The sequence below is a fragment of the Anarhichas minor genome, unplaced genomic scaffold, assembly GCF_050575085.1.
Source record: "Anarhichas minor isolate MPS153535 unplaced genomic scaffold, ASM5057508v1 ptg000040l, whole genome shotgun sequence".
Lineage (NCBI taxonomy): Eukaryota > Metazoa > Chordata > Actinopteri > Perciformes > Anarhichadidae > Anarhichas > Anarhichas minor.
This window is the reverse complement of record NW_027466486.1, coordinates 5508621-5531698: the sequence shown is the minus strand read 5'-3', so window position 1 is coordinate 5531698 and position 23078 is coordinate 5508621. Positions and strand designations below refer to the sequence as shown.

The 23078-nt window shown below is 43.4% G+C and overlaps 1 protein-coding gene across 4 annotated transcripts in view; it reads right to left on the bottom strand.

Annotated features, from left to right (window-relative positions):
• Positions 1 to 5133: 5133 nt before the first annotated feature.
• cdin1 (CDAN1 interacting nuclease 1) overlaps positions 5134 to 23078 on the bottom strand; it is a 53304-nt gene continuing 35359 nt past the window's right edge. For all 4 annotated transcript variants that reach the window (XM_076108488.1, XM_076108489.1, XM_076108490.1 and 1 more), the window contains one exon: positions 5134 to 6400. In XM_076108488.1, coding sequence (XP_075964603.1) covers positions 6247 to 6400 — 154 coding nt within the window. In that variant the 3' untranslated portion in view covers positions 5134 to 6246. The remainder of the gene's footprint in view (positions 6401 to 23078) is intronic.

Genomic DNA, 23078 nt, shown 5'->3' with positions numbered 1-23078 from the left:
GGCCGTGTCTCTGCTTGTCCTGCACTACCAGTGAGTCATGCTAAACAAGTCCCCCCACACCCCCCACACCCCCACCCCTCTGAGTGGATTAATGTGTCATAGTTGTTCAGTTTCCCTCAAACATACCATCTGCCCTCCATCCTGTCAATCAAACATCCACTGCTTTGCCATTTTAAATACCCCAGAACATTTTTCTCATGATCCATTGTTGTTGTTAAATAACAGCCTCTGATTAGCAGCCAGAGTTTCCTAAAAATAAAAATGAAATCTCTTCGTATATCAGCTCGGGGCAGAGTGGCTGCTTTTTCCCCCCCAGTGCTGTTATTCAAGCCCTCTTAAATAACTTTTCTTTTTTCTTTTTTTTTCAAACTGGCTGCCCTGACTCTTCCAGGAGAACTTTTATTTCTTTCCACCCTGTGATGTCTCGCTGGCTGAGGGAGGCTGAGAGGATCCCTACTAAAAGCACCATGCTGCCTGGGGCAGAAACAGGCCAGAGGTCTCTCCACATAAATAACACAGGAGCGTGGTGGAAGTCCGTTTGGTGGTCTGCTGGAGGGATAGAACCTACCCTTCAGTCTGTCTCTGGTTCTGCACTTCTTTCTCACTCCGTGTCTCAGTGGTCTATCTAGCAGCTTGGCTGAAGAGGCATAAAACAGCAGGATCGGGAAGAGATTGGGCCAAGACGTACATCTGAGTGGATGGTGGACTTCCAATAGCCTGCAGGCTCAGACAGAGTGGATGCTGTGAACTGCATAAAACTAATCTGACACATGGGACTCACAGATTTAAGAATTGTAACCAATAGTACAAAACGGAATACAATGTGTAACTAAATAGTTCTGCATGTAGTTTCTTGGCAATATTGTAACAGGAATCACATTATTTATAGTACGTCTTCAATTTTTTCTCCTTCACACAAAATGTATTATCATAATACTCATTTCTACAATGAGGAAATACTGTACATTGAGTCTTGTTGTTACTGGATGCCTCTTGAGGATCACTGGTGTTCCTGTCCCCAGGAAACGAGCTCTCCAAACTTGCCTTATTTGGAGAGCACTCGAGTGCCCCATTGTTGTGACAAGAACAATGAATCTAAAAAGAGATGGGAGACGAGGGCAAGGAAAACACAAAATAAAGATGTCTGGCTCTTAAAAAATTATCAGATGGAAGTTGTTTTTTCTATATTTATACCCACATCATGAAAATACTGTCAGCTGACGCCGATGTCGGCCCTCGCCTTTGAAGTAGATCTAAAAAAGAAAAAAAAAGAAGCTGTATTTAGTGCGCATTGTGTGCAGAACCTAATTTATTGGAGTTGACCCTGGCTCCTCTTTTGTGCGACAGCCATCTTGGAAAACAATGGCAGGAAGGCTTGAAACTTGAGAGGAACTGAATCTGCTGTTTTCCATTTTTTTTTTCAGTTCTTACTCAATAGAGAATTTTCCCTCCCTGAGTAAAATAGCTCTGTTTTTGTGTCCAACAGGAGCCATAAAATGATGTCTAAGCATTCCATGGCCAGGCAATAGGCCCGAGTTTAACTGGACACACGGGGACAGTTGTTTTGTACCACATGGACCAGGGGGGGGGGGGCTGTCAGAGGAAGCCATGGCCGCCTGGCGACCCCGCGGTGACCCACTGGCCTCCTCGTGGAAGGATCAAGGCCTAGATGGGAGCCAGCTGAGGGTTAGAGGTTTAAGGGTAACAAATCAAGCAACACTTTAGTGGTATTTAACCCCCACATACCATATCTGTCTAACTGCGTGAGCGGTGCATGACTGTGCAGAACAAACATAGAATCGCTTATTTTTATTCTAAATGGGGGAGTTCTCCTCAGTAACAGAAATGCGTGGGTCAGGATTGGGACAGATTACACTATCGTAAATTTCATTCATGTGTCACTATACCTTTCACCTGAGGTCTACTTTGATTCCTCTCTCTGCAAGCGAGTGGGGATGGACAGTTACAAAGTGTCTGTATACTGAAAGATCTGTGTAATAGGAAACAAAAGGTCTTCTTTACTCAGTTTCAATACTGCAACAGTTAGGGGGCACAATACCTGCCTCTTATCATAAGAGATGGTGGTAGGTTCTTCACCCTTTCACTTTCTTTCCTCTCTTCGTTTTGTGTGCCATAAAGAAGAGGACAGGACAGGGACCCCCTATAGGCACTGCATATCTGCCTCTAAAAGCATCACTCAAGTTTATGTTCACTTCTGGTTCCCCTAACCCGGCTGTGTTCCTTCCATTGGTATCCGCTCATAAAAGGTACTGAGGTTGTAAAGAAGTGCAACAGGCAACTGCTGGATAGTCACACACCTTTACACGAAAATCAGGTGTTTCTACTCCAGTATCTGCAATTAACTTAACTTAATGTGTATATAATACACATATAAAGTTTATGCTTTTAATATTCAAGACAAGAACAACAGGACTGTACAATAGAAATGTTTATTTTTAGATGATCACAGCGTGAAATGTGGAACGGACACATAATATAATCCTTCACTCATGGGGAGACATACAGACAGACACTTTAATCCCAGAACATTGTAACTCCATGCTGGCTTGCTATGATGTCAGCAAATGTTCGCTAACACAGTTTATACCGCATAGGATACATATTCAGTACCAGAGGGGAACCGTCAAAGAAGGCCTACAAATAAATGAATAAAAGATATTTAAAAAGTTATCGGTTCTAATTGTATTTTTTGTATTTTATTTTGTATTTTTGTGCAGAGAGTGGGCCCTGTCTGACCGCCTCACTGTACGTCAAGCAGGAACGCAAACAGTTTTTTGACCATAATCAAAATGTTGTTTTGGAAAGGATTAAAGTCAACAAATATGAATTGAAGCAGCATCTTTCTTACATTTTTTTCATGGCAGCCATCACTGGAATCTAATTACACAAACAGAATAATACCAATAATATTAGTGTAGCCCAATCAAAAGTACAAACACAATGAATAGACATAATTATAAATACATGTGATAGTATGAGGGAATGCCCACTAATAAGACATGTAAAGAACTAATGGACTTGTTAATATTAAAGAACATAATAAGTTATGTTCATGGGAGGTCTATAAATTGTTTCCATATAATAAAAGCCATGACACTCTCCTCGGCGATCGAGCAGACCGTAGAACACCACACCCAGAGTTTGATGATGACACTGTTCATTGCGCCGATGGATACATCAGCCTCCTTGCCAGCTTCAACTTCTGTTTTTGGTTGAAAACCTTCCAGGCCATCTTCTTGTACTCAGATGTTGTCTTTGGAATTCTCCAAAACCAAGGTTTGGAGCTACACAAGATGAGCTACACGGAACAACTGAAAAGAAGAGAGAGAAGTTTGACACTGCCTCTGTGGAGGTCATTCTCTGGGAACACATCTGGGCAGGCCCAACTGTCAGACTTGGCCTTAATTTCCATGAAGAAGGAATTGCTGATGGATGATGCCATCAACCACTTCATCCAAAAGGACAGGGGGATGGGCTTCCTATTCAAGTAATGCAATCATCAAAGGGTAAGTTATTCAAAATCGAATAGGCCGCTGTGCCAACTGATTTTATTTTGGCTGCTGGTGCCACTGTTTTGTATACGTCGGGGTTTATTTGGAAAACTGTCTGTTGTGCAGACTACTGTTCACTGTATACGGTTCTGAAGTGTCTGTTGCAGTGTCGATGCTGTTCACTGTATACGGTTCTGAAGTGTCTGTTGCAGTGTCGCTACTGTTCACTGTATACGGTTCTGAAGTGTCTGTTGCAGTGTCGATGCTGTTCACTGTATACGGTTCTGAAGTGTCTGTTGCAGTGTCGATGCTGTTCACTGTATACGGTTCTGAAGTGTCTGTTGCAGTGTCGCTACTGTTCACTGTATACGGTTCTGAAGTGTCTGTTGCAGTGTCGATGCTGTTCACTGTATACGGTTCTGAAGTGTCTGTTGCAGTGTCGATGCTGTTCACTGTATACGGTTCTGAAGTGTCTGTTGCAGTGTCGATGCTGTTCACTGTATACGGTTCTGAAGTGTCTGTTGCAGTGTCGCTGCTGTTCACTGTATACGGTTCTGAAGTGTCTGTTGCAGTGTCGATGCTGTTCACTGTATACGGTTCTGAAGTGTCTGTTGCAGTGTCGATGCTGTTCACTGTATACGGTTCTGAAGTGTCTGTTGCAGTGTCGATGCTGTTCACTGTATACGGTTCTGAAGTGTCTGTTGCAGTGTCGATGCTGTTCACTGTATACGGTTCTGAAGTGTCTGTTGCAGTGTCGATGCTGTTCACTGTATACGGTTCTGAAGTGTCTGTTGCAGTGTCGATGCTGTTCACTGTATACGGTTCTGAAGTGTCTGTTGCAGTGTCGCTACTGTTCACTGTATACGGTTCTGAAGTGTCTGTTGCAGTGTCGATGCTGTTCACTGTATACGGTTCTGAAGTGTCTGTTGCAGTGTCGATGCTGTTCACTGTATACGGTTCTGAAGTGTCTGTTGCAGTGTCGATGCTGTTCACTGTATACGGTTCTGAAGTGTCTGTTGCAGTGTCGCTGCTGTTCACTGTATACGGTTCTGAAGTGTCTGTTGCAGTGTCGATGCTGTTCACTGTATACGGTTCTGAAGTGTCTGTTGCAGTGTCGATGCTGTTCACTGTATACGGTTCTGAAGTGTCTGTTGCAGTGTCGATGCTGTTCACTGTATACGGTTCTGAAGTGTCTGTTGCAGTGTCGATGCTGTTCACTGTATACGGTTCTGAAGTGTCTGTTGCAGTGTCGCTGCTGTTCACTGTATACGGTTCTGAAGTGTCTGTTGCAGTGTCGCTGCTGTTCACTGTATACGGTTCTGAAGTGTCTGTTGCAGTGTCGCTGCTGTTCACTGTATACGGTTCTGAAGTGTCTGTTGCAGTGTCGCTGCTGTTCACTGTATATGGTTCTGAAGGGTCTGTTGCAGTGTCGCCACTGTTCACTGTATATGGTACGAGGTGGTTTAATGTTGAGGACAGACTTAAGACTAATAAATAACCTTGTGCACTGAGATCAGTGCATGAGTGATGAGGATTTGTCACTTAACCAGTCAGTCAATAGAAACACAGAAAATGTATCGACAAAATGAGTCACCCACAAATTTTGATTATCAATGAATCATTTTTATTTGTGAAACAGAAAATGCCAAACAAGCTTATTGTATACTTTTTATTTCCTCTGTTTTGTATTGCTGCAAGTTGAGTATCGGGTAGGAAAACGTGATGGTCATTTTTTTTTCAATTTTTAACTTTTATAGACCAAATGATTAACCAATAAATTGAAAAAATATTCAACACATGAATTGTTAAAAAAATATTAATTACAGCACCGACTGTAAGTATGATTTAAATGTGTTATTTAACACTATATCCAACACCAGGCAAACCAACTGAGGAGAAAAACAGAAACACCTGTTGTGTAACATCATTGTCACTTAAGGTCAGTGGCATCTGTGTGAAAATGTGTAACGAAAATGTGACCATTTATAGTTACTGAATTATAGTTAATCAAGATAATTCTAAAGAAGCAGATACAACATGTTGACAATATTTGTGTGATGACAATTAGTTGCGATGTTAACCCCTGCTTCAACCCACTGTGGTCAAAACAATGTATCCTCAATAGATTTTATGAAGTGAAGTGAAAAAGGTCACAGTGAGGCCATCTTTAATCAGAAATGATCCTGTTTACCCCCCGGAGAGTGACTGAGAGGGCACTGAGTGACGCAGGTGAGAGACAGGCTTCCACCCAGCCCCCGGACCGCCCCTCTCTTATCTGCTTGTGGAGTGGAGGAGGAAGGAGTGACAAAGGCCAGGGCTTTGGGTGTGATAAGGAAGGGCCTAATGTCCTGCTTTGGTCCTGGCTCTCACCCTGGTTGTCCGTTGCAAGAGGCCATCCAGGGGCCAGGAGCTGACCACAACCAGGAAAGCCTCCAAGACAGTGTTTTTGCACACAGGTATGAATCTGACCCTGTGCTGTCAGATATACAGAAAGGTGGGGTGTGTTTACATGTGGTAGCTTTAGGGGCAGTTAAACAGAGGAAGGGAGAGACAGACAGAGACAGAGGGTCGGGTGGAGTTCAGGGCAGATTTTTTGCCAGTCGTCTCACTCTGCAGGAAAGCCAAATTGCTTCCGGATCTAGGTATACACCCCTGTTCCTACCCTTCCCACCTCCTTATTTCCCTCTCTCTTTCCTTCCATCCCAAGTTTTTTGCTTTTGTCACTCTTTGTCTTTTATTCTGGCTCGTGTGACGGTCCGTCCTGCTGGGCGGCATGGCACAGGACAATGTCTGTAGGGAAGCAGTCTTTGAGCAGGATACCTCTGTCTCTTTGGCAGTCCAGCTCTCCTATGAAGCCATACCAGTAGATCACAAGGCCGGGACCAAACCTGCAGTGCAAAACAAAAGAAACAAAGCACATTTTGTGTTAGTACATCATTTGCTGTCAGGTCGGAGAGTTCTGAAGTAGCTATGAATGAGTTACAGTTTCTTTTAAATTTATATCTGCGCAATGCTTGAGGCATGTTTGATTTGGAAGGCAAAACAAAAAAGTACAAATAAGTAAGTGAAGAGATAGAAAGATGGGACACATGCAAGATTGCTCTATGAGAGATAAGGTCACTTAGTTTTTTTTCTTCCTTTGATCACTATCCAGGAAACTTGTGTTGAATCAAATGAAAAAGCCGCCAGGAAGATTAAGATCTTTCTGACAGGGTGATACACACTTGATCATATTACAATGGCAGTGAAATAACAATAATCTAAGAAATAACAAAGCTCTACACCAAGGCCTCCGGATCTTGTCGTCGGAAGCCTCTGGGACATAGCAGAGCACACAGAGTTCAACACAAAGTCTGAGACTTAAACACTCTGCATCTGGTGGCTAATGTTAGCCAATCCAACAGCGTCCAGCTGTTTCATTCACATTCACTTTGAAAGCCAGAGCAACTTAGCCTCAGTTGGCAAGTACTGCAGTTCCTAAAAGCTATAAATAATGACTTGCCAAGCAACTGAGAAGACAAGTTCAGACTATTTAAATACAAGAGGTTTTGCTTTTCCTTCTACTATCCTTTGTTCTCTCCCTCTCATCATGTTGCTGCTATTGCCTCTTATAGACACTGTAGCTACTGTACACCTGAAGGTCTGCTGAAAGGTGTAGAAACAATTAAAATGGAGGAGTTCTTCACCGGGAATGTGCAACGTTATTTCACTACTTCTCCCTCTCACAAAGTCAATAAATCATCTTTCAAGCTATTTATTATGCCCCAAAGAGCCACCGGTGGCCCCTCTCTGCCTCATATAGATCATACATATTCTTTGAACATTAGCTGCCATGCATAAAGACATGTCACAGTTGAACTCTGAACGGAGAGCACCTCAGCTTCCAGATTCAAGGCGGCTGACAGTGCTCTGGTCCCAGACACTCTATCCTCAGACAGTTAACAATGTTGTAGGGTCTCGGGAGACCTAGACAGGAAGCTAGCCAAAGGGCCACGGAGAGCAACAGAAGTTCAGCTTCAAGGTAAAGTGCATAAAACCTCGAAGCTGTGATCCATCATTTCGTATTAAAATACTGGCTTAAACACCCTATGGTGTTATTTTAATTATAAATTACGCAAATCTATAGTCTCTCATACGGTTTTAATGTACCAGCTTATTATAAATACCTAGATGTTTGACTCTTACAACTTCGACAAGGTATTCTAGCCACATGAATTATAAATGAGAGTGCAAGAATCAGTTGTCGTGACATTGCCAACTATGCATGTGTATTGTTGACTGAGCCTTGGGGCAGTGCATGTTCTACATACAGTACTCGTATGGAGGCCGACACAAAAAAAATGTGACTATACATGCACACAACCTTCCCTCAAAGAGGCCCTCGCAGAAGTACATGCTTCTGCACCCCGTCCCCGGATTCTACATTTTACAGTGTGTGATTTACGGTGCTGTATCTATGAGCCAACAGGCCAAAGCTAACAGCCCTGCAGAAAGCCCACAGATGCACACTGAAAGTTCACCACAATGTCACACGCATAGCTCAGCCTCTCAGCACTGCGCAAAGCTCAAGACCCCAAACTCTCATCGTTTCCATGGCCCCACTGCTGCACATGGTCGCCAACTCTTAATATGGGAATGTTATGGAAACAAAACCTAAACATTTACATTAGATGACTTTGGAAAAGGGGGTTATACTCTTCTTTTTATTCAGCCGCCGTGCTGTATGTATTTTCCTGTGCTCTGGATGGGGAGGTGAGGCTGAAAAAGGGGAGAAAATGGAGACTGGTCTGCACAGAGGGGAGAGAGGCAACCTTCTGGAAAGGTTAAAACTGTACATCAACAGATAAGGCAGCGGCGCACGATACATCATGTCCCAGGTCTGTCAGGGGAGGCAGAGAGCAAATTGAAACAAGCAAAATTATAAACACAGGGGAGCCATGTCACCAAGGCCTTTCCATACGGTAAAGAAAATAAATGGACTTTGAATCCTACTCAGAATTAATACAAGTCAATACTACAGGGAGCTTCAGGAGCTTGAGACTGGGAATACAAACAATAACACTGAGGGGGAAGGGAACGCTAAGACTGAGCCGTATGGCCACAGTATGAGAAGAGAAAGTTCCAAGCACTATCTAGACACTCAATTGAGCAATAATAAATATGCAGTATATGATGCCCTGTATACTCCTTTGCAATCCCTTTGTGTGTAATAACGCCTGAGGAAGTGACTTTAAGTTCAGTTTGAATTTGTAGGCAAATTATGGTTTATTATGTGGGTTGGCTCATCTTAACCTGGCGTGTGCTTATTACTACACACACCACCTCTAAGTCAGAGTCAGCCATCTTCCAATAAACACCTAACTATGTAACGAGTTGGTGAAATTGTTTGTGAAACGTAGCTAATTTCAGCAAGGGGGACACTTGACGAGCCTGGGCGTGGATTTGCGGCTGCCGGCCACGCTTTCGTTAGTGTTAATGAGCGGGTGGTGGTCGCATTTAAAGCAGGTGCCAAGCAGCTTACTTCGGCAGCTTAATGAGAGCGAGGCACTCAGGAACAAAAAAGCCTGGAATGGAGGAGAGGGAGTGTTATTAGTGTCTGCCTGTGCACACACACAGCGAGTCATGCAGCCAAGCCTCACACAGAGCTGGAATTAAATCTCTGCACAGAGCACCAGTATGAAAAAAAAAGAAAAGAAACTATAAACTGCAAATCTAGTGAAAAATACAGTAAAATACAAACGCTACCCTTCAAATAATGTGCAAACTTGCCGTCCTGATTTTATTTATGCCCGTCTCATTTTTTTGAGAAGTCTGAGGTTGCAGGGGGTCAGACAGCTCCCCCCCCCCCCCCTTCAAAAACAACTTGCTGTTTAACATTTCTACCTAACAAACAGATCAAGGCTAATTTGATCTGCCACATTTTGGTGAGAAAAAGCTTTACTAACACTGGGGGCTGAGCACTTTCTGCCAAAACACATTACGCGGCATGACTAATTATCAATAAAATCACGATGAATTTACGCTCGACTTTAAAACACGTCATTTCATTTTACATACCGCGCAGACCGATTTTTTAAACAAACGCCCCGGCAATGATTTAGACAGCATAAGCCTCTACCTGAGCCTGAACTCTATGTCTCTGAGGTTTCCCCCACAAAGACCTCTTTGTTTCAGCATCCATACATCAGGTCACAAGGTAGGCCCACTAAAGCACTGCCAAACATAAGCTTTAGTCTTTTCTCTGCTCCATGAAATGCAGGTATGAAACCCGCTCAACTTCTTTTAAAGGCAGAAAGCATTGAGAGTAATTGGGGCGAGAAGTATAGTGGAATAAAAGTCTCTGTGTTGGAGACAGAAGGACTATGTACATAGCAAAAGACAAAAATGTGTGTATTAGTGACAAATGACCTTTCATGGGCAGTCCATGCTAAAGGCAGCTGCCTGTTGGAGTTTATTTACAGGGTCAGATAATGGATGTGTGATGTGTTTGTACGTGTGGAGTTTTAGAGGGGGGGGGGGGGGGGGGGCAGTGACCCAGGGCCTGCATGCCAGGTGATATGGCCCGCAGCTGATCACTGTACATCCAGCGTTTGTATTTTAATGGCCTTGTAGTAGCTGTTTGTAGCAAGTCAGCCAGCCCTATGATGAAGACGCCCTGATAACACAAGCTTCCGTGCACACAAATAGGATATTTAAAGACTGGCTCTGCCTGGAGGGGCGTCCATGAACGGGGAGGTAAATAATCCCTTGCTACAAACTATACATCCTCCTGTCCATAAATAACAGTTGAATGGAAGAGTAAGCCTCCCACAGATAAGTTATTAACATGACTGGAGCTAAGAAAAGAAACACCTTATTTTCTCTCACCACCGCCCCCTTTTATTTTTGTGGGCAAGGAAAAGTTCAATTCTGCTCGGGTATGTAAAACACAAATACAAGGCAGCCGTAGCGTACAATCGTATGTTAAATGAGTCGCCCAAGCCTACACAAGCATCGTAATTAAGGTGGAATAGAGGGCAATAAAAAATAAAACATCTTCCGCCAGGTGTAATTCTCCCCGACGGTTTTATGTTTTCTGTCGATGGGTTATGGAAAGGGAACGTGGCGCGGATGTGGTTTGTCTTTATCACTGTTGGAGGTAGAGAGAGAGAGGTTTTTTTTAACGTGTATGTTTGTGTAGTGTTGGGTTTCAGCATAGATGTGTGGAGGCGTAATGTGTGAGTATGAAGGGTGTGGGAGGTCAAGTCACGTCAGTGTGAGTCCGCTGCTTTGTCAGGTAACCATAGTACATTTGTGTTTATGTATAATTAAAATAAAAACTGATAATAAGCTATGCTGTGTTGTTGACTAAATCAAATGTAATGTGTTCCTTTGTATCTAAAATATATTTAAACAATAAAATAGAAAAATTAAAATAATGACAATAATAGATGGATTTGATGACGATAGGTATTTGATGCCAATTTCCCTTACGTACAATAATTAAAAAGAAATAAGAAACTTAAATCATTTTAATACAGTACAGTGTTCTAACAATATATTGCCCTATTCTATAGACATATTGGATGCGTTTAATGTATTATGCAATTGTTTGTATGTGCTCTGAAGAATACACAGAATCTGGTTAACATACACAGTTAAGTGTGTTGTACTCATAGAAACTACAACACAAATCAAACTACATTTTTTTTCTGAATGATAAATTGTACAAATAATTTATCGTGATCATTTTATTAATAACCTTTAACTCCCAACACCGTCACTGTATTGTGGGACTCTGTAGTCTTTATCTCCCACTAACGAATTATCACTTTCTCTGACTTATCACCTTAGCCACCTTCTCACATTAACCTTATCTTCACACACACACACACACACACACACACACACACACACACACACACACACACACACACACACACACACACACACACACACACACACACACACACACACACACACACACACACACACACACACACACACACACACACACACACACACACACACACACACACACACACACACACACACACACACACACACACACACACACACACACACACACACACAATATCAATCTGATTGATAACATAGCTAACACGTGGTTATTTTATGGAGCACATGACCTAATAAGCATCAGCCTCCTCACCCCATTTGGTCCTGGTTAGGAGCCGTTTGTACAATATTATGCTTTCTAAACATCCTCCAGCCAATGGGGAGGAAGCTTAATCAGTGTTTGGAACTCGTTAGGTCCCTTAACTGAGCATGTCGCCGACTGCATTAGCAACACATATTTGAGGGACAAGTGTGCGCTGTGTGTGTAATTTGTGCGGGTCCCCTTCTAAGATCTACGCTGTCACGGTCCAACGCGCTTTGACACACTCTGGTCTGCTTTGGATGAGGAGCGAAACCAAACAAGGTGTGGTCTGGCTATGGTTGTGTCTGTTTAATGTTCAGAAGTTGCTCCAAACAGCATGGAGGACACTGCACACGACAAAACAAAGCCTACCGACGACAGCTGTCTGATGACACCCATAACAATCCATGTTAAAGTTGGGTTGGAGTTATGGAACAACTTATACTTCAGACAAAACCTTTTCTCTTTTCTCCTCTTTTACAAACCCGTCTAAATTCAGCCCTTGTGATATGAAAGCAGTAATACGTATTCTCTGTCTCTGTGTTATTCGCAGGCTGTGTAAGGGTTAACGTTCAGTCGGTCAGAGCTCACCTGATCTTTTCTCAGATATCAACTCCACATCCTCTATAATGACCCTCTAGATCATGAAAATGGCCTGATCTCTTCAGTTATGACACACTGAGTGGGTATTCATTAACACTTGATATGATTAAATCCTATTATGCCAATGGCTGCAAAGGGTGTCTCCTATGCAAGTACTGTACGGATATCACGAGTAGGCAGTAATCTGTGAGTGTGGACGTGTGTAAATACATTTGAAATGTATGCGATACACAAGATTTAGACGACCGTCATTATATCTGATACGCGGAGTAAAAATAACAGCAGAATAAATGTCTCTGAGGCTTTTACCGTTTTCAGACGAGGCTTATTAGTCTCTAAAGCCAAACAGTGGCCACGGTGCTAATTTGGAGATCTGTCCAGAGGGTTCCTCTGGCCTTTGATGAGTAACCATGTCTGTAAGTTCTGCTTGGAGACAGGAAGCTCCCCGCGGTTGCAGGCGAGCAGGCTGGGGGCTGGGCGCCTGTGCAGACAAGGCGAGGACTACAGCGTCAAGGGGATACATGCTCCTTTAACCTGTTATTGTGAACTCCCAGCAGCCCTGGCCGATAATTGCCACCTGTCTCTGGGGAAACACAGTCACAAGCAACGCAGAGGGACGGCCATTTTGTGCCTGCCGCTGCTCCTCCTCCTCCTCGCCCCACGCAAGCCCTGGTCCTAATCCTGCCCTTAACCCTGGCGGCTGATGTGTTTTCAATTTAGGATGATCCCCCCCACTACAGGCACGGCCCTAATCAACAACAGTTTGTACTGTAACCCTATCTGCCCTTGCGAGGGCAGCGTCAGCCTGACCGGGCGCCTGCAAACCTGGTGTGTCCAGCAGAGTAACAGTGTTGTGTGTGTATGGATGATATCATGTTTATATGTGAGGTCATAGCATGCGTGTGCCTGAGACGTGGCCGTTTGTCTCCCACATTTTGTTATGCTATTGAAACAAACAAGTCAGTGCTCTATTTTACTATTCCGTTTTTTAAGTTTGAACAAACCTTGTGTCACTTCTAAATGGTCTTTATTTTGCAACGGGACTTGCATTTCCATTCTGAAAAAGCCGCAACATCCACCGGCTCAATCAGTCAGTCACGTTCAGGAATAAGTCTTATATCTTCAATTCTGCTGCCACTCCAGTGTGGCCTGAATCAAGAGTTAGGCATGGAAAGGCAGGTGTGAATGTTTGTTGTGTAGGGCCTCTTGGCCTCTGCATCCACGAGTGGAACCCTGCCCCGAAATTAGAGTGAGGCCTCTAATGTCTCCCTGGGAGAAAAAGAGGCCTGGCTTTCGTCCAAGTCAGCACCTTTGGAAGTGCAGTCGTGTTACCACCACTAAATCAACATGTCAGCGCCCGGCCCAGTGAACTTCTTCACCCAGACTCCACCGCTTACAGCTACCCCACACACCTAATGAATTGGTGTGAATGCCCATCTGTCTGCTACAATGAAAAGGGGAAAGGAGATACGAGGAGAAACAGTAAAGAATGAAATATGTTTCCTTTTTCAGCTGTTGCATAGAACATTTCCGCCATTATGATTATCATCACCAGACACAGAAACACATCATTAGTCCTGTTACTTGAAGAGAAGAACCGCTGTGAAAGACAGGTTAAAGGTATCCCTGCCGTCAAACTTGGCCTTGGAGTCCAAAATGGAACTGTCCAAGTTTGGGGGGGCCAGTTTGGAGACGGACTCGGGCGAAGGGCCACAGAAAGCTGTGTGCTTACTCTGCAGTCTGTTTACATTCCAGAGGGTAATTTTAGCCCCTGGGGGGGGGGGGGGGGGGGAAGCAGAGCAGGGGGGGCCGACATGTCGTTGGGGCTTGTCAGTGGTCGACAAGGCCAGCCGGCGCAGTGGCGGCACCTGGACATGTGGGTGGTACATAAAAACACACACAGACCTACAGCGGACAAATCACTGGAGCGGTTTTCTGGGTTTGTGCTAATCAATTATTTACTAGGTTTAGTGGGAGGAAATTAAAAAAAGAGCTAACTAGTATTTTCTGTATAGTAGCCATTACTACTTTACCTGTGACTGGACAACTCAACAGAGACACAATCTAATGGGAGGCCTAGTGGAAAACCACACACATGGGGGGGGGGGGGGGTAGTCCTGCTAACAGGCCCACCACAAAGCACCATTAGCCTTTGGACAACACAGGATATCCCCTGTGTTTTCACTGATGATCTGGGGTGCAAATCTAATTTCATTGTAGTTTTTAAGAATTTGCTATGCAAACAAAAAAATAATCCTAGTTCAAGAATGGCTGGGGGCTTCTGTGCGCGTGTTGGGATTTGTCTTTTTATTACTCCCAGCCCAGAGTGTCCCTTCAAAGGGCAAGAAAGCAAAATGTCCATGTGTGTGCACGTGTAAGAGAGGGGGGGGGGGGGGGGGGGGGGGGAGAGGGAGGGAGGGAGAGACTCAGGGCTTATCGAAACTAATTAGGCGAGGGATGAGGATGGAAGTTAAATACTGGGCTACATGTAATGAAAGAAGCAGAGTGGGGGACATCTAGGGGTCAGGCCCACACCAAACAGTGGTCCTCAGGCAATCTGGTATTGATTTTCACTCGTTTGGGGATGAAGGTGGACAGGGGGGAGGGAGCCATGGAGAGAGAGAAGAGAGACGGGGAGAGGCGGTAGTGCTAGAGTATAAAGGTCTTGTGAGTTGTCAACTTGACAGTTTAACCCCTTTTGGAGAACAAACAAACAGAGGGATCTCCTGGTCTGACAGCGTTGATCTGTCATAGCGACGATGCTGCAAAGCCACACGAAATGCCCACACAGGAGAGGAGAGTGGGGAGGAACAGGAGGTAGGGTGGGTTGATACAAATATGCACAGGCACATTCCTTAAGCCTCAGAAGATAGGACTGTGCTCTGCTTAAGATCTGGCAACCCTGATCTATGGATGTCTGTACCTCAGATCAGAGACGGAAAAACCATAATGACTAAACTATATTTCCATTGAAAGGATTTAAGAACAAATATAGACAAAATATGAATATAGATTTCTTGTTAGTGGTGTTCTGTAACTGTGAATGACAGAACGCACACGTATGCAAAAAGTGGGCCCATCGCTTACATGTTGGTCTTTCCGGGGGTCCGTCTGATAAAGGAGCGCACACAGATGTCAGCGCTCCTCCCTCGTCATTCAATCGGTGAAGGCCGTCACCCCGAGCACCTTCCCTCTCATGTCCTTAAACACTTGAAGACCCCTTTCACTTTTCCCCTCAGACTGCCTCATCGCTTTGTCACATAGCCAAGGGGGACTCCATTAGCCACAGAGCCCCCAACTCTCACTTAGATTTAACACACACACACACACACACACACACACACACACACACACACACACACACACACACACACACACACACACACACACACACACACACACACACACACACACACACACACACACACACACACACACACACACACACACACACACACACACACACACACACAGACAGAGGCTGATCCGTGCAGCCAAGGCTGTCCACATCAAATTAGAGTGGCCCCTATTGTCCCTATTACGGCCTGGGAATGCTCCATCATGACGGATGCTACGGGGTCCCTCACTTGTCAGGAGTTGTCAGACAGATAGGGAGTCTGGATACACAGGGCTGACAGGTAATCTTAATGTCTTCAATTAGCCCAATTAGGCCTGTCATAAACAATTCGATAAGTGCTCGACCAACACAAACAGATAGACGCACGCACAAGTGCACACGGACGGACACACTCGCACGCCGAGGTCTGCAGGGTATTAATGAGAAGGGTAATGGGTATATCAGCGGACGGTTGACTTGTCTTTTGTTTCAAGGAGGGGTGCGTCCCCATCCGTTGCTCTCAGCTGGGCACTGCTGGCTGCTACCTGGTCAGTTCAAATTGTACTATCTCCTTTCATTAGCGCATCGCTGGCTGAGAATCTGAGAGGCCGTGACAAAATTCATTTGAGACGAGTGGGAGCAGATTGCCTGGAGCAGGTGCTATAAGGGAGATGAAACAAAAGCAGCACCTTTAGAGAAGCTCTGTGTGTGCATGCATGCGTGTGTTTTTTTATCTGTGTGTGTGTGCGTGTGTGTGAGAGAGGCTTTTCCCTGGTCTTCACATTCTGTTCTTTTCCTTGCTATGGTAAATGGGTAATGACACAAGAGTGCTTTTGAAAAAAGAAAGAAAGGACCATAGAAGAATAAGCCCAGCGCACACTTGGAGTGTTTACAAAGCTGTGAAATCTAAATATTGTTTCTGGCGTGACTAAATAGGCCAACACCTTTCTGTTGAGAGGATGTATGATTGCTAACATTGTTTGATTTGGTCCCTCCTTTATGATATCTTATCGCAGAACAACGGTGACACCCACATTACATCCCCTCCTTTTGTCCTCGAACCGTTTCTTTGAATTTGCATTCACTATTAATTTATTTTTCTGCGGGTATGCAGGACACGTTTCAGGAACCGTGAAGCACAAGCTAATGTTTGAAACAGAGATTCCACAGTCTGCAAACACAAGACCTGAGCAAAGTTAGCATCAATATTTGAACAAGAACTTCACATCAACACTGCCTCGATCTTATGTACAGAGGCCCTGAAATGCCCCACATTAAGCAACAATACTGACACTTCTAATGCTATTCTCTGGGCATTCAGGGCAGTGTTGTACGAAGGCAAGACAAAAAATGAACAAAATACAATCAACATTGAAGATTTCAGTTAAAACCAAGGCAAATGGTGAAATCCTAAGGCTACGGATGCCCCCCGAAACTCGGTTCTAAACGGGAACCGATTATACAGTAGTAAAAACCCGGAGTATCAATACGGTCCGGAATTAACGGTTCTGCTATCGGTACTTTAGAAGTTACGGAGTGAGATCTCGCAGCGTCGCAAACCTCCTCTCTCTGTCTTTGCACGACACACACACACACACACACACACACTACAGTGTTAAACACACATCATGGCAGAGAGAACAAAAAGAGTGAAAGTATGGCCACATTTTACTGGAGTAGATGCTGATAACTCTCGCTGTCTCAAATGCAATAAAACCCTTCCAAGTAAGACAGGTAATACCAGCAGTTTATCAAAACATGTGGCGGACATGCATAATATAAACGCAGAAACGAAGAGTTTGTCGAGCAGCCGTTCATCCTCGTCCACTGCAGGTAGCGTTAGCGATGCCATACAGAGTTTGATAATAAGAACAGGCTAATAAATGAAAGCTAAGCGCTTAGCTAATTGTTCAGCTGCGCCTGTATTTTAAGGATTTGGGAACTTTTTGTGGGAGCAGCTGTGTTGAACTTTATTTAGCCCGTTGCTGCTAGGAATATTTATTTTATAAATGTATTGATTTATTTACATTTGTTGTTGGTATTGAAATAGTCTACAATAGTGAGTTATTTAAACATTGCTGCTGCTGCTGCTCAAGAAAGATTGTTTACATACGAATAATAACGCAATCGCGCTTTGTTTGTAATTAATTGTCTTTTTTAATCTTAAAATATAAAAAAGAACCAATAAGAGCATTGACAAGGAACCGAACCGGTAAGCAGTATCCATAAAAGTACTGGTATGGATAAAATCCTAACGATACCCATCCCTACCTAAGGTACAAGGAGTCAAACCAACTGCTATCAGCCAGATCTGTGATGGACATCTAACTCTACTGCTGAGCTTTAACTCAAGTGACGGATGGAATGCCATCTGAGGGAAAAGAAAGAAAAAGAGAAAGACAGAGAAAAGCTGTTACCGGGACGTTGTAATAGGAAATTGCTCTTGGCAACTATTTGTTCAAGCACCAGATTTTTTTTTCATCTTTATGCCAACCCAGCGAGCCCCCATTGGAAAACAGGGCAGGTCCCCCTAATGAGTAATCTATTTCAAAGCAGTCGTGTCTGGGCATGACAGTTTACTGAGAGGCTTGAAGAACTGGTAATTACCAGTGTTACGGGGCAATTAATGCATATTACACTGCGGCACTCATGGCGGTGACTGTCAGCTCCCCAATAAAAATGAGCACTCTTCAGCTAAAGGGTGACATTAATTGGGCCCTTAATGACTATGCAGAGGAACCAAGCCAAATAGGAACAAAACAGGGGACTTGCTCTGACTCCAGCAGAGGGCTGGAAATTGGACTAAAAATGAGATTAATTGCTGTTTAGAAAAAAAGAAGGGAAAAAAATGTGGTGAGGGGAAGGGGGAGAAAGAGGTTGGAATTATAGGGTGCAGAGAGCAAGGGCTGCTCATACAAATGACAATTCAATTAATTATTTTATACTGTATTTTCTCTACCTTTAGGAGCGCAGACAGGCCCGAGGCCCTTTTCGAGGGCTTTGTCTTGATATGTTGCTCATTGCAAAAACACGTACACGTTCCCAAATCACCCACGCATGGCGTCATGGTGTATATGTTCACTATAATGAATACATCTAAAACCTTCATTCAAATAAAAAGAGGCTTTCCCACATAACATGAATAAGGCATATACTGTATATATATATATAGCTGTGATTAATGTAAATAAGATCAGGTAGTTAGGTCTTCCATAATGTGCAATATAGAGAAAAGTCATATTAAGGAAGTGTTCAGAGTTTCTGGGTTACACACGTTCCTATGAAGCCTAAGGCCTTAAATATGTCTTTCCACTAAAAAACGGTCCATATAAACATTAAGCAGAGCTTTCATTAAAAGTAAATCTGCAAAATTGCAGGCCTTCCACCCCCCCAGGAATGTTTGTTTAGAGGGAGATCAAGGATGTGGTGAAGACATGAAGTACCGTAATTCTGATTAATGTTGCTAAAGCTAAGCACGTACTGAACACCACCTGAATATGCAAGCGCCCAAATCATAAAAATATCAGCATGCAAAACATGCCGTCATTTGCATACATTTTTGATTTCCTTGCTATTTAAATATGCAGTTAGAAATAGTCCGGCACTGCCTCTTGCGCTGTCACGCTGAAAGCTCACACTGTCATTGGTCCTGATAGAACTCTTCCGCTTCAAAGGGAGCTTTGCAATGGAGAAGAGAGAGCAAATATTTGAATTGCAAAAACACATCATCTTGCAAGGGGAGAAAATTCAAGACAACTTTTTAGAGTTAAAGACCCCCAACCCCCAGCAAGCTAACCCCCCCTGCACACGGCACAAAAAAAGTCAACATATTCATAGCGTAAGCACTCTCCTCGCTAATTTACCATATCCACATTTGCGTAATGGGAGATGACACATTCTAGAGGGGATTGCGGAAATAAACTTTAATTTGAGGAGAGAACCATAAAATGCATAAGCTGCCCCTGTATTTAACTGAAATCCACCACACAAATCCAGGTTCTCAAGACAACCTGACATGGATTTCATTACAGACTGAAGTGTAATTAGCTACTTAAGTTATCCTCTGGTAGGTTAGAGTAAGCAGCACCACCATTGCTACTTCAGCATAACTACAGATGCCTTCAGATTCTACAGGATACCTTTCCCCTCAGGAATCAGCTGACAGTTTACAGCCATTTACATGCGATCGCTCCAGGGGAATCACTGGCAGCCTCCAACTCCTTGCACAAGTTGGTGAAAAAAGTGCAATTAATAATCTTCATGACAAATCAATAATACGACTCATAACATATTTGAAAGTACAAGCCACCCATTTTGAAGCCGGGATGAATAGAACATTTGAGCCAAAAAGGTACAAGTCTGGCCACAAAGTCCACGGACATTAACAGCAATAAATACCCATCTTCAGACATCGGAAAAAAATACTGCCGCAAAGAGAGAAAACTGTGTTTATGATTGTAAATTCATTTACCACAGGCTGAGAACTGCCTTGAATTTTAAATCTGGGGAAAATGTGAGCGTCTCAAACAACCACTCAGTTTCCAGGACACATAGAGAATCAGTGTGAGTGGCAGAATAAACAGCGGGAAGATGGTCAATCAGCTACCGGGGGAAAGAAATTCAAGGCTACATATTTTTCACAAGCATCCAAAGCTTTAAATGTACGTCAAATAGTTTGTGGATTCCACACCATAATTAGCCGATCAAATTGAGTTAACACTGTTACTTTAATTCTAAATTACATCTGAACATATTTCTTAAATATGATGAATTCTTGTCATCTCTTAGTTGACAAACAGTTCGCTTTATGCAGAGCTCCTCAATGCACCGTCCACATCACACCTCCCACCAGTCCAACCCTCCCGTGGCCTCTCCTCCTCGTGACTTGCCTACGTGTAGACAACTGGGAGACCGGTGAGAGCAGGAATCAAACCTGAATGATGGATAGCTTTGCTACACAATGACCTCTGTCACTGGGTTTTGCCCTAAATCAATGCTGGCGATAAGGGCCCTGCACCAGCGCTCACCTTGGTATGTTCACCAGCAGACCTTATCTATGGCAGGAGGAAGTATGAGTAATAACTAAAGACAAGCCACGACAAACCACCAGCCCTACCTTGTCAAACATAATTTACAATGTATACCCCCCTACCCCCCCCTGCTTTTGTTAACACAGTAATTATGAGAACCAAAGCGATTTGGGCCTGTGTGTTTGAAGGATGGTCTTGCTGTAGGACGGTGGGAGAGCTTTGCACGTACCATTGGTCCAAGTGCAGGACTCACAATGATACCTCTATCGATTAATTGTACAATATATGGACGTGGCCTCATAACATTGTAACGGTGTGAGATTTCACAGTAAGATAACAGTTTCATGCTATCACGGTATATATATATATATACACGGTATTACACTATTACTATCCTGGCTGTACCTTTTAACTCACACTCAGCAAATGTACACGTCACGATAACCTTCAATTTCAATGCCACAGCATGCCATGATAACGGTACTCTGTTACAATCCCAGACCTCAATTTCCAAGTTGTAGACTTATCTAATTGTTTGTTTACATAAGAATGTCACCAACATTTTGGGCAACATGAGGCCAGAGTAAACAGCAAGGTTTTCCCTGCCATTATAAGACGGGGGCATTGTGCAGACTTTTTTCTTTTTGACAGAGCCGTAGTTTCCATTTTATTTATGGTTTGGTTGTGTGGTTTTATCTTATTTATGTTTAATTTTTTTTAGAATATTACATTTTTTTTATTCCAGTGTCTGAATATTTTAAAGTATTAAATGTTCACAAAAGGCTGTACTTATATTATTATGCATTTACATTATCATTATACTAGTCGCATAAAATAGTCTTAAAATGACAATATTGTTTCTGAAATAATATATTATCCACCAAAGTAGTTCATGTGACAGGCCTATCTAGATGGATCGTAGGCTGAGGACTGCCATACCCTACTCTTCATGCACTGGCATTCACATTCATTAACAAAATTATGAATAAGATCCTTAAATCTTAGCACTCGAGGTCTGTGATGCAGGAGAGGTGAGGTTGGAGGTTGAGAGGAGGGCTGACGGGATGAGAAGCAAAGACTATGAATATTACAGAATTGAGAACTCTCGGACCTTTCAGTAGTTTTTCATTTGACCGTGTGTGTGTGATAAAGTGTGTGTGACATAGAGAGAGAGAGAAAGAGTGCGAGCATGCTTTCCTGGCAGTTGCATCAAAATGGAGAGAGACCAAACATGACATCAAACGATGCAATTAGCTGACCCCTTTCTCCCAGAGTCACAGTTTATACAGCCCTGCCTTTAAAGCCCTGATTAAAATATGTTTGCTTTCTCATTCAAAATGACATTTGACAAGGTTGGTAATATTTCAACTAACTGCAAAAACATTCTTGTGGCCGTAATCCTTTTTTTCCCCATTACTTTTCAGGGGCGCAGGTAACCTGGGAGAGAGTTTCCCATGAACTCAGCACTACAATATGAAAACAAAACAGCTGGGGGAGAAAAAAAAAGGAAGGAGTCGTTCAAAGTTTTACCAAAGCGTGTTTTGTTTCAAACGGGCTGCTGGAGCTAAATGTTTTGCCATCATTATTCAGAGAATTTATCCCCTTTCTAATTCAAACCACAACGAATACTTTAAGCAGAGCCAGTAGTCTTTTCTTTAACCGCGAGCTCCGTCCTTAGCAAGGACTCAGGGGGGCTGAGGACTGTCAGCAGCTCCGCGGATAGAGTTCCTCAAACTGTTAAACCCCCTCATCACCAAATTAGGAGATGTGTAGTCTGCAGTCCAATGACCTCTCCAATGGAAAAGTGGTATAAAAAGTAATGTAAGATGTAATTTAATGGTGCACAACAGTATATATATGATATTTTTTTTTTACAGTTAAAAACTTTTTAAAATTGAGATTGAGACCAAGTTTTCGAAAAAAGGCTTCAAAGAGTCAGAAAACTTAAATAAACAAGATGTAAATTGTGTCTGTGGCAGTCTTTGTCAGAGTGCAATCCTGACAAAACAAGCTAAAGATAAGCCACGAATAAGGGGAAGGGATCAGAACTGGTCAGGCCAAAACTCTGTCTAAAGTTAATAGTTTTCACATCCATTCCAGTCGCGGGAGAAGAGAATGTGAAGTGTCGGGCCGGACAGTGAGCCAGCCCAGGCTTAACTGCAGCTGTGCGCAAATTGAAGTGGCACTTTCTATCAGAGGCCTTTCGCCAGACAGCTCTATTCTGCCCTTTCACTTGTAACCTCCATGACACACAGACACCCATTACAAAAAAATAAGAGTGGTCATTTAAAACACACAGCCGTCATTGAAGAGACAGATTCCGGGTTTAACATGGGGGGGGGGGAAGATTCATTGCGCGAACGTGCCAGCTGATGGAGATATCACTCAAAATGAGAAATAGATTTCTCCGACATCTCCGCGGCGGCCGTTCAAAGGGGGGGGCGTCTCAAAGCCCC